The 12,627-nt window shown below is 39.1% G+C and overlaps 1 protein-coding gene across 2 annotated transcripts in view; it reads right to left on the bottom strand.

Moving 5' to 3' along the window:
* Nucleotides 1-12,627, bottom strand: part of CWF19L2 (CWF19 like cell cycle control factor 2) — a 79,126-nt gene that overhangs the window by 3,933 nt on the left and 62,566 nt on the right. For both annotated transcript variants that reach the window (XM_054828901.1, XM_054828908.1), the window contains 4 exons: nt 8,912-9,124; nt 8,102-8,218; nt 2,217-2,372; nt 518-598 (listed from right to left, as the gene is read on the bottom strand). In XM_054828901.1, the coding sequence (XP_054684876.1) occupies nt 518-598; nt 2,217-2,372; nt 8,102-8,218; nt 8,912-9,124 (567 nt within the window). The remainder of the gene's footprint in view (nt 1-517; nt 599-2,216; nt 2,373-8,101; nt 8,219-8,911; nt 9,125-12,627) is intronic.

Here is a 12,627-nt window from a genome sequence, read left to right as displayed (position 1 = left end):
CAGTTTCAGAATTATTCCTTTAAGATTTGTATATACAAAGATGCTTCAGTTTAGTATCCAGGAGACAGATAGAGAACTGTTTCCTTGCTTTAGAAAAAAAAAAAAAAGAAAAGACATAATACTATTTATATTTTCGCTTCACAAACTTAGCAACACAAAGGCTGTTATAGGTCAATGAAAAAGACACATCATATTTTTTCCAGGAAAGTAATTTGCAAATCTTTGATCTACCTTAATTCTTAAAGTTAATCAAGAAAATTATGCTAGTGCACGTCCTCAAAGTGCCAGCTCAACCAATGCTTGCAGCTCAGTCCACCAACTGTTGAAATAAATGGGTATCTTTTCCCTAATGTCAGTTAGGAGTTCAGTCAGACTCTTAATTCTCCTCTTACCTATGCCATCTTCTGATGCACTAATCTAATTGTGCTCCCTTTCTTCTCTTTGAAACAGTTAATAACGAAAAAAGATGAGAAGAATTTGCTGAGAAATTCAGTGTTCAATACATTACATTACTTACAGATTTCCGAACATCTTTTGAAGAAAGATCAATTAACTTCTTGTTCATGGACCACTCTTCATCAGACTCCATTATAGCTTTCTGTAAAATCATTTTATCTAAATGTGAAAACAGCCCTTCATTCAGCAAGGAAAGAACTAACTTTTCAATATAGTGAAGTACGTTGCACTGCAAGTACCAATTATTTCTTAACAAAGTAACTTTATTTTTTGAAATCTTTCCGATTTCTAGAACTTACATACTTTATAAAGGCATCATATAATATCTTCAAACTCACTTAATTCTGTTCCTCTTTTTTTTTTTAAATTTAAATTATCTCTAACAAGTTTCAACTAAAAGGTCACATTCTCTTTTTACTAAGCTAATACAAAATCTCTTAGGAATTCATTACACTATATTAGCCTTTTTTCTTTTTTGTTTTTAAACACTAAGAGGACAATCCACCTTAGAAGGTTGATTGCACTTAAAAACCTTTAAAACTGCCCCTGTATCCTCCGTAGTATGGAAGTGGGTATAGTGTAGCATACTGTAGGTACCTTTTCAATTTAATTTGCTGTGTATTTTAATGGTGGAAATTTCTGAAAGAAATTTTATGCAAATGACATTGCATTAAATCTTGTTACTTCATCTTTCCTTTAGTATTCAGACAAAACACAAGTATTACCAGCACTCAAAATCAACCAGGTGGAGAGTTTCAAATGCAGTAGATGCTACTGCATTGCTGTTCATCACACTGATTCCGCTTCATGAGAAACCAATCACATTATTTCCAGAAAATAAAAACAATATTTCAAAGAACAAATAAAATAATTTACTTATAAAAGGCAAATCACGATCCAATTGCTGAAAGCTGAAAGGCCTAGGTTCCAGGCTGACGCCTCAATGAGCCTTTCCTTACAGGGTCAGCGGAAAGAGACAAGAAAAGGTATAGAGGAAATATCTATCATGCTGTCTAATGTTCATCAGAGATCTAAGACACATGTAAAATTTGGCCTTACTGAAATAAAACAGGGATGAAACTTTATATATTGGTATTTCTTAAAACAGTTAACATTTTCTCATTTTATGCTTGCAGAGGCACATGTATGGAGTTTTAAGTTTATACTACAGGACTCAAGCGAGAAGTATTTCAATCCTTACAGTACTTCAAGAAACTACAATTCTCTCTCCTTCTTCCATTATTTGTCAGTGCAGTCAGACTTGAGGCAACTGCATAGTGACATACAGCTCTTCCACTGACTACTTGAAAAAGAGAATTACCTCACAGGGCTTGTTTTAAGATCAAGGAATATGATCAAAGAATGGATCAAGAAGTAGGATCAAAGAATTCATCTTTTCAAAAATAGTACTTGAATATCACAGAATGATAGAATGGTTTGGGTTGGAAGGGACCTTACAGATCATCTAGTTCCAACCCCCCTGCCATGGACAGGGACACCCTCCACTAGACCAGGTTGCCCAAAGCCCCATCCAACCTGGCCTTCAACACTTCCAGGGAGGGGGCATCCACAACTTCTCTGGACAGCCTGTTCCAGCGCCTCACCACCCTCACAGTGAAGAATTTCTTCCTGATAGGTAATCTAAATCTACCCTCCTTCAGCTTAAGGCCATTACCCTTCATCCCATCACTTATTATAATAAATTATCACAACTATGATAAATACATTCAAATGACCGAACAAAAAACATTTTTGTGTACCTTAAAGTAGATTGGAGCCATATCTCCTACTTCTTTTGGAAGAGGAATACATTCATACACCATGTGATACCGTTTCTTCATACTCATGTTTGTTTCTAGGAACACGCAGTCCAAGTCTTTAGCTTCAAACATTTTCACCAACGTATTTCGGAACATCTGGTTAAAGAAAAAAAAGTATAATTTGAATTAACTTTTCAAAGCTTTCAGATCTAGTATTTTCTACTGTTTCACTAACATATTATATTCATATTAAACTCATAATAAAATGGATAACAGCAGCAATCATACTAGGAAAATTCCCTACTATTCAACAATTCAATATGAACTATATTTCCTATGACACAAACATAGGAAGTCTAGAAAAGTATTGTGAAATATGCGTTATAATTAACACTACAAACTCAATCTCAATTTTAATAAATACCGCATACTTTTACAGTTGAAATTAAAACTATGTTGAACTTCATAACTATGATGCTCCATAAAGCAACATGGTTTTAACAGTAGGTCCCAAGCAATTTCTAAGAAATGTCTTGGCTTGTACTGACTATAGACACCATTATCCTTCCACTACTCCTTTCAATTACACAGTTTTTAAAAAAAAAAAAAAAAAAAAAAAACATTTCCACTAGGCATGCTTGACCTTTAAGGAAAATATTAACGTTACCTCAAAAGAAAGCCATGGCTATAACCACCATGTTCGCTATATGGAAGCTAACCAAATATAATACATACACTTACCAATTCCCCTCCACAGGGATTAGGTGCAGCACCAATTCAAAGTGTATTTCTATTTATAATTCTGCTAGCTCCAGTGTCAGGGCTCTGCACGTGCTCAACAGGATGTGCAGCCTCTTCTACCTGCTGGGGCTCTGGCTGCCTGTGCAGATGGGCAGCTCTGACATGGTGCAGCTGGAAGCTGGGATCAGATGCAGCAAAAAGAGCTGGGGGAAAAAGGGCTGTGAGAAGTGCGAGCTGGCCTCCCTTCACTCAGGAGGCGCAGTTAAGCTCAGGCCCTCACTTTTGGTCCTTGCCTGAGATAAGTTTCAGGGATGCCTGTGCCCAGCCATGTATCTGGCAGATCTTGGCTCTGACTTGTTGACTTGACCTTGAACCTAAGTCATCACTGCAGATGTCTCTGGCCATCACTGGGCCATGGCTGCATCCTACCATCACGGGACCTCCTCTCTTCTCCTGCCTTGGGTATCATGGGACCGTGCCTTGTCAGTGAGGTGATTTCCCCATCTGCCTTGCCCATCACCTTCTGTATTGGGTTTGCATGGCAAGGTTTTGGTAGCAGGGGGGGCTACAAGGGTGGCTTCTGCGAGAAGCTGCTAGATGCTTCCCCCATGTCTGACAGAGCCAATGCCAGCCAGTGCCAAGACAGACCCCACGGCTGGCCAAGGCCGAGCCCATCAGCGACAGTGGTAGCACCTCTGGGATAACAGAGTTAAGAAGGGGAAAAACACCCAGAGCAATTGCAGCCAGCGAGAGGAGTGAGAAGATGTGAGAGGAACAACCCTGCAGAAACCAAGGTCAATGTTGAAGGAGGGGGAGGAGGTGCTCCAGGCACCAGAGCAGAGATTCCCCTGCAGCCTGTGGAGAAGACCATGGTGAGGCAGGCTGTCCCCTGCAGCCCATAGAGGACCCCACCCCAGAGCAGGTGGATGCACCCAAAGGAGGATGCGACCCCGTGGGAAGCCCACGCTGAAGCAAGCTCCTGGCAGGACCTGTGGCCCCATGGAGAGAGGAGCCCACACTGGAGCAGGTTTGCTGGCAGGACTTGTGACCCCGTGGGGAACCCACGCTGGAGCAGTCTGCTCCTGAAGGTCTGCACCCCATGGAAGGGACCCACACTGGAGCAGTTCGTGAAGAACTGCAGCCTGTGGGAAGGACCCATGTTGGAGAAGTTCATGGAAGACTGTCTCCCATGAGAGGGACCACAGGGTGGAGCAGGGAAAGAGTGTGAGGAGTCCTCCCCCTGACAAGGAAGGAGCAGCAGAGACAACGTGTGATCAACTGACCACAACCCCCATTCCCCGTCCCCCTGTGCTGCTGGGGGGGAGGAGGTTGAAGCTGGGAGTGATGTTGAGCCCAGGAAGAAGGGAGGGGTGGGAGAAGGTGTTTTAATATTTGGGTTTATTTCTCATTATCCTACTCTGATTTGATTGGTAATAAATTAAATTAATTTTCCAGAGTCAAGTTTGTTTTGCCCATGACAGTAACAGGTAAGTGATCTCTCCCCGTCCTTATCTCGACCCAGGAGCCTTTCGTTATATTTTCTCTCCCCTGCCCAGCTGAGGAGGGCAGTGACAGAGCAGCTTTGGGGGCACCTGGCCTCCAGCCTGGGTCAGCCCACCACACCTTCCACTCCTGACTTGCCTTCCTGTGGAGCAGCCCGCTCTTGCTGCTCCCTGACTCTTGGCAGTTGGTATTTGCATGCAAGACATGCAACAGCATCATTCTATAGCTTACAATGTAGATGATAAACTAAATTATCAAGCACAAGGCATGATTTCTGAGACTCATTTTCAAATGCACGAAAGATCTGACTTTGTGACAGGGTAAATGTTTCCAAAAGTGTCTCAAGATCTTGAAATCTGCTTTTTAAAAATGAAGATCTTTGTACTATACATGCTCCCTATAGGATTTCCACAGTGTAAGCCAAGAAATCAGTGAAACTGTATGAGCCTCATAGACCACAGGTACCACAGCTCTATGAGTCACATAACTCATAGGTTGTCCTTTTTGCATTGATTTTGTTTTTCCATTAACAACACTTAGAAGTAAAACCAAAACAATTAAAAGGCTAATTCCATCTAAAGGTTTAAGATTTCGTATCTTGATGTAAATGGAGAGTTGATGAATCAAACAAGCATAAGCTAATTGGAGCGAGTCCAGAGGAGGGCCACGAAGCTGATCAGAGGGCTGGAGCACCTGTCCTATGAGGACAGGCTGAGAGAGTTGGGGTTGTTCAGCCTGGCAGCTCAGGCGAGATCTAATTGCGGCTTACCAGTACCTGAAGGGGGCCTACAGGAAAGCTGGTGAGGGACTGTTTATGAGGGAGTGTAGTGACAGGACAAGGGGGAATGGGTTCAAGCTGAAGGAGGGTCGATTTAGATTAGATGTTAGAAAGAAATTCTTCACTGTGAGGGTGGTGAGGCACTGGAACAGGTTGCCCAGAGAGGTTGTGGAGGCCCCATCCCTGGAAGTGTTTAAGACCAGGCTGGATGAGGCTTTGGGCAACATGGTCTAGTGGAGGGTGTCCCTGCCCATGGCAGGGGGGTTGGAACTAGATGATCTTTGAGGTCCCTTCCAACCCAAACCATTCTATGATTCTACGATTCTACGAAATACACATATTCATAAACATAAGCAAGTACTGAAGTAAACCAGGTGGAAAACAAATCGCTACCAGGTTTTCAATGCAACAGGACTAGAAATTGAGCTCTCTTCTCCCCACCCCTTTGTCATCTTGCACAGTATGAATCAAACTAAAAGTCTGAGAAACGTGGCCAAATATGCACCTTAACCAGGTATTTAAGCTCTCCAAAGCAGGCCCTTGTGCCCGAATTTTTCCTCACAAATATGCTGCTCCATGCTGTGAAAAGAAAACGCTACCACCACAACACTAACCCAACTGATGAAACACAGCTAGAAGATATTTCCCGGTGAAGAAATCACTGTACCATGACTGATGCGGAACTTCACTGCGCAGAGCGACAGACAGCTCTGAATTAAAAGCTTGTTGTCTTCTCCCTCTCACCCTGGCCCCCAGACCTCTACTTCTGAAATACACCCAGGCAAGCAACTGTGATGAGATAAGAGAAACTTTAAACCAGAGATGGGGAAGCACTATTACTTACAGTTGCTACCCTGCGGTATCAACTGAAATACAAATCCACTGAAAAGCCTAGAATATCTCCAGATGTCAGCTAATGTTCCCAGACTGCAATTTCTTGTTTTTAAATATATTGCACTTTTCCTCCAAATTCTGAACAGGCCAAAACATCAAGGATAATTAGCACTGGAAAGGATAAAACCATTCATAAGAGCAAATAAGAGGGCTTGGCTTATGCTCGCATGCACACAACACTTGACACATGTAAGAGTTCTGGCAATACCGTAAATGTAAAGATTTATATTGTTTCGTATTAAAAAAAATTACATGCATATTTACTTTGGCAAGTGAGCAGATCAGTCTAAAACACGGTATGTTGAATTCAAGTGCCTGAAGGCATCCAGTATAAAAGAACCCTTCTTGCTTTATTCCAACAAATCTTAAAAAACATATCCCAGCAAAAATAGTTAGCTAAAGCATGTGCTCAATACAACATTTTTTGAATATTTAAAGTGTGATAATTTTTTTTTCCTCAACAGCAATATAAAATATGGCTCTGGCATCAGAAAGTTAGTTTAGTCACTGAGTAAATGTATGCTTATACTCCTGCTAAAGCTTTCCAGACTCCTCCTATTGAATAACATAGAAGCTGGGGGGAAGGAAAAAACAAAAACCAAAAAAACCAACTGTGTGCATCACCTCCCAAAGTACTTTGTTGCAAAGAAACGTTTAAACTGGCTATGAAAGTATTCACAGGGTCAATGGATCATGGTTTTACCAACTCATTGCATTTTCTAGCAAGGAAAAGACTGGCATTGAATACAGGAACTGCATTTGCTTATCTTTTCTTTATCCTATTTTCCTTCTCTTACAAATTTAGAAAAATCATCTATTTAGTTAAAAGAGGTTACGATAAATAGGAGATATAGAATAAACATATCTGTTGTTCCTCCTTATCCCTATTTGTTGCACTTAGTTGCTTCTTACCCAACTTTCTTAGGCATTTCTGCCATGTACAAAAGAAGCTCTTTCCCTTCCTGCTTGGGAGAAGCATCATTTACTGCGAAACACTGTATAAAAATTATATCAGTCATGAGAATCAATGTGGGGAGCAAATTTGGAAAGTCAGAGAATCTGCCAGGCTTCAGACAAGATCAGCGTTACTTAAACCATTTCAAATTCATGAATTAACCTGTTTTTAAATCTAAGCAACTGCAAGCAACGATACCTTCCTCTAGTCTAAATAGTATCCAATATTGTGATATGAGAGCTTGCAAGTTGTTTTCCCCTTGTAATAACCCTGATGGTGGGGAGGGAAAGGCCAATCACTGCAATCTCTTAGGCAGAACCTTGATACATTCATCCCTTGATTTTCCTTTTCCAAAGACAACAGAACTCAAAATCTTCAAAATGTCTTCATAAGAGAGTTGGAAAACATGACCCATCATGCTTGGCATTTTATTCTAATATTTCTTTTCAAAAAAGTAGGAAATTGGATTCTGCTAGGGACCTCACTGATTTGAAGGCGACTGAGATAGTTCTCTCTCAATTGGCATCCACCTAAAACCAGATTAGCTTAAAAACCCTGACGATATGTAAACAACATATCTTCAGTTTGTGTTTCATTGTAAGTGATTTTTCTGCCTTGCCAATCCTTTTTCTTGGCACTCCCAAGGAAATCCTACTGCCAAGCCAATTATTCCACTTGCTGTAAGGGATCAGCTGTACCTACATCACCCCAAGAGATGTTCTTCTAACCTGGTTTCAAGGACCTCCAACAGCAGTGGTTCTGTAGCATTCCAGGCAACTTTTTCTAGTGCTTATAAATGAGAACATTTCTTCAGTGTTTACCCTGCATCTCCCTTTTTCAATTTTTGACCAGTAATTTTCATCCATAATGTAAGAATGTTCTGCCCCTTAGTGGAATGAGAAAACTGCTGCCAGGCTGGAAATTATGAAAATAGGTACTTATGACAAGTATATTATTTTCAAAACAACATTATTTTACAAAAATGTTAGAACATGAGATAGTTTCTCAGCTGACCTGAATTTCTTCCCAGATATCTTCATCCAAAAGAGTGGCTGCAGTATGGTGCTGCAGAGGGGCTATCAGGCAGTGACCTTCCGTAAGGGACTGCTTGCTTGGCAGAGACAAGTATACCTATAAAAAGCAAACAAAAACTGAAGTGCCCATTTTTCTAGCATTAAAACCTTCCCATTGCTAAGGCTAAGAAATACATCATTTAATTCCTTGGCCTATAAAAAGTTTCAAGTCAAATGAAATAAATAAATAATAAATGAAAATTTTGGAGAAAGAATGACAACAAAGCCTATACTGAAGCATTTCATGTTAGAAATCCAAATATTTATGTAACTTTTAAAAGCATTAACAGAAACAGGAAGGTTCCACGTACCAAACTTCTGTCTATTTCAAAGGATTTTAGGCTTAAAAATTGAATTCTCCACTTAATTTTCTTTGATATCATTGAGATACAGTTCTTCACCAGTTCAAATTTCCTCCAGTGCAGTGTGATTTAGTCTTCCACAAATCCACCTACAGTCTAATCTCTGCACTCAGATCTTTCATTATTGCTCCTGTCTTCCACAAATCCACAAATCTGAAGTTCTAATATCAAAGATTAGCTTTATAAATCATGACAGATTTATATCTTTTTCCTCCTCACCCTTGAGGAATCTGTGAAATCAATTGGAAGGGCAAGGAAAAAAAGATGCAGAACAATAAATCATTTCATAGAAGCAATTTTGTTCTTAATCTTATGCACTCTAACATTAACACTGCCTTCCTTTATTTCTGTTTTATTTTCACATTTGTGTTAAATTGCTATTTTCTTACCTTGGTGCCAATGGCAATAATAAGATGTTTAGAAAGTTCACTGCTATCAAAGCAGTATGGGCACTTTTCCATGCGTGCAGCAAGCTGCTGGTGCTCATGTATTGCTTTTCTTCTTTGTATTTCTTCCTCTTCCCCACTGCGCGCTCTTTTGGCTGCTTTGGAAACAAACATGTCATCCAGAGTGTAGTACTCTCTGTCAGTTTTTTCCATGAGCTGAAAAGATACACAGAAAAAATGCGCGTGTATACATATATATATAAAAAAGCAAGAAAAAATACTTAGCTCTCTGTAGTATCCTTTATTGAGGAAAGCATAAAGTACGTAAGCAGTAGCATTGCTTCTTTCCATATGGCATCTGCAGCACATGTGATCATCAGGTACATCTCCTGAGAGCAGTCGTACACGATCTTAGACAGCATAGGTATTAAAATACAGATGCGTGACAGCAGGGAGAAGAGTATATTACTATATTCCATCTCAAGTTAAGGGCTAGGTATTTCCATATTATCTTGACACAACTTCAGCTTTAAACAGATACACAATTTTTTAAATCATATATTTTCATTTATTTTATTTCGGTCTTCCCCCTTTCTCCTGCTCTCCTATTATAACTATCACTATCCATTAAATCATCTCTTGTGAAATAACTAGACCATGACTCTGCACCTCATATTCATATTCTGTGAAAACATGCCAACAGTTATTCTCACCAAGTGAACAGTATTAAGCTATTTTGTGAAGAAAACAGTCTTTGTCTTCAATATTTAGTCTTTCTTGAGCACACCTGTTGCCAGATATGGATAACGAACACAACTAGCACATTATCAGAAACAAAGTTGAATGATCCACAGGTCTGTTTATTAATTCCTACATTTTAGTTAAATGTGCCATATCTAAAAGGAATCTCTGAAAATAGAGATTTTGTTATGAAGACATGCTTGGGGGTCAGTGGTATGCTACAGGATCTTAATAGTGGAAACCCACACAAACTGGATACGTCTCATCTAGGCAATATTTAGGAGGGATGCAGTCTATAGATAGGAACTAGAGAAACCGACGGTGATGCAAGGTGACAAAGGACATGGTAAGAAGGTGGGCCTATGGCAACAGAAGCAAGAGACTATGAATGGAAAGGAAAGCAAGAGACATATGGGGGTCATGGGACTCAAACACAAATGACAGTAGATTTCACTAACCTTCACAACACAGAGAATGAGATATAGATATATAAAAATTAGACTTTATCTTTTGTTATTTTGATGACAAACAAATCCCATGACATCTTGCCTAAATCAAGACTTAGCAAGCCTTGATTGTAAGGATTGACTTTTTAAAGGACTCAGGAAAGTATTTCTACATTTTCTAATTTGGCTGCTCTACACAACTTTAGAATTATGTGCCATTAATACTCTAAACATTCAACACACAGCTAAATCAAATGTAAAAAGCATTCAAAAGAATTTTTCAGGTTTTTCTCTTTAAATGAAATCCCAGTGCTGCGATACTTTTATGCTATACTTTACTGAAACTAGTCAAGGTAAAATTACAGTCATCTCCTTATCAAAATGACAGGGAGAAAAAAAAACAGTACACTATACAGATTTCTTGATATTAGAGGTGCTGGTCCTTCAGCATCTTGGCAGATTTATTTATGAGTACTCTTGCTCCAAGAATTGCTAAGGAAATAGTAGAAGTGTCTTCACAACAAATCCTAATATATTTTAGAATACTGACTAGGGTAGCCCTAGCAAAGGACTAATATTAGCTGAAGGCACCTGGAAGGCATACTATCATAATTGAAGCACAGTCTCCAAATAAAAGAAAATCTTCCAAATATCCTAGACATAGTTTGTGTAGATAATCTGATATAAAAAAATTTAAGACTTTATTTTGTAGGGTAGATTAGTAAATTCCCCCCCCAAAAAACCACAGACAACAGCTCTTGCTTTTCCTGAATACTGCAAATCTCTAACACAGACCAAGAGCTTATTTGGAATATGCTCAGTACTTTCACTACCAAACAACTGAAGAGCAGCCTCCTTAATATTACTTTATTTAGCTATAATACATTTAACTGCTTATATGCATTTCCTACTGGAAGCCACCGCAGACCAAAATCAACAGTTCAATAGTTCAACTCCATTCTTGTTCTGTTTTACTGCAATTCTGTAATTCTATATTTAAAATAAACAGGAGATTCCTGAGCTTTAGAAAAAAATATTTAGTAGTTTGGGTGTCAAAAAATCAAGTCTCTGTTCTTCTGTCATATAAGCAGAAGAAAAATAAATTAGAGCTTCAGCAGAAGAAACATCAATACGCACTACCTACAGAACAGCACCACTTTATTGTTACCAAAAGTAAAGGTTTACTATTTTCTTTGCGATTTTTTTAAAATAAAGAAGTCTGCCATAAGAACGCAAATACATATGAAACAAGACAGCTGGCAGACCATGAAGAAAAGGAAGAGCAGAAATCAAAACACCTTGGCTATCAGGAGTATCACATGCAGCACAGAATACCATTACTATATTGCTCTGCTTGTACTTAGTAGTAGTCATGGAAATTCCCAGTTTGTTATGCATGGCCTCTTTTAAATAATAGTACTTTCAAAACACCTTAAAAATACTCTACAGACCCTCTTGTGATGAAATAAATACTCATCTTATTGAACAGGCTAGATGATGCCTTTCTCCAACAGTGGATAAAGTGCTGTATACTATGAGACATTTGGGACCCAAATGAGAATGCTCACCTAAAAAGCAGTAATCTTTATTAAAGTGCTGACTAAAGACCAGATTTGGTTTCTCCTGGTACAGTCATGACCAGCCAAAGATCACTACATTTCAAGTGGTAATACAGTAAGACAAAAAAGAAATGATGTCACTGTTCTTCAGGAATTGTACTTTTCTGCATCATGTTTGACGCAATATGAAAAAATATTCATAATTCAATGACTCAAACCTAAGAGTAGGTCTGAAGCAAAAAGAATGGTGAGAAAGATTCTCCAGTTGCAACAGAGAGTTCTCCTACTGCTTCCTGGAAATCCAACAGTAGTATTTCAGGATTCAAAATTCAAAGTCCTCAAAGCGAAGGGTAACAGTGGAAAAGATTAAATAATACCTTCACTACTAATGTTACTAAAAAGGTTGCATACATAAGTGGAATCATGTCCATACATCACTCGTTCAATGCAAGCTCCTAGTGCAGCCTGGATCCCACCCAAGGCCATGTGCATCAGGCTAGAGTAAGTCAGTAGAGAGTCTTTAAACAAAATTTTGGATTTTTCTGGGAAATAAAAAGATGTGTAAAAAAATTCTTCATACAACTAGAGCCCATGGGAGCCAGACAACATTGTACTTCTGGTTTAAGATGTAATACATGTTGGTCAACAGAATCAGATGAAGCACACTGGAGAAGGAAGTGAAATAAATGTTAAGATTACTTTGGAGAAGTAAAGGAACAAGAAAAGGTAGGTAGCAATGCAGCATTTTGGGGACAGAAGCCACAGTAACAGGATATTTAGAGAAGGAGTATTCACTGACCAGGTTCAGATTATCTCTACCAGAGAGTCTCTACGAGCAACAAAATTGTAGATCCCACTGCAGTACTAAAGAATAACAGAAGATAATAAGGAATGCAAGGCAGTTCAAGAAACCAACACTCCAGCTTCAAAGACATTAATTAAGTGCTTGAAAGAAGCAGGGTCTAAGAAAAAA

The sequence above is a fragment of the Grus americana genome, chromosome 1 (assembly GCF_028858705.1).
Source record: "Grus americana isolate bGruAme1 chromosome 1, bGruAme1.mat, whole genome shotgun sequence".
Classification (NCBI taxonomy): domain Eukaryota; kingdom Metazoa; phylum Chordata; class Aves; order Gruiformes; family Gruidae; genus Grus; species Grus americana.
Note: the sequence above shows the minus strand (reverse complement) of the source record. Positions and strands in the feature narration are given on the sequence as shown.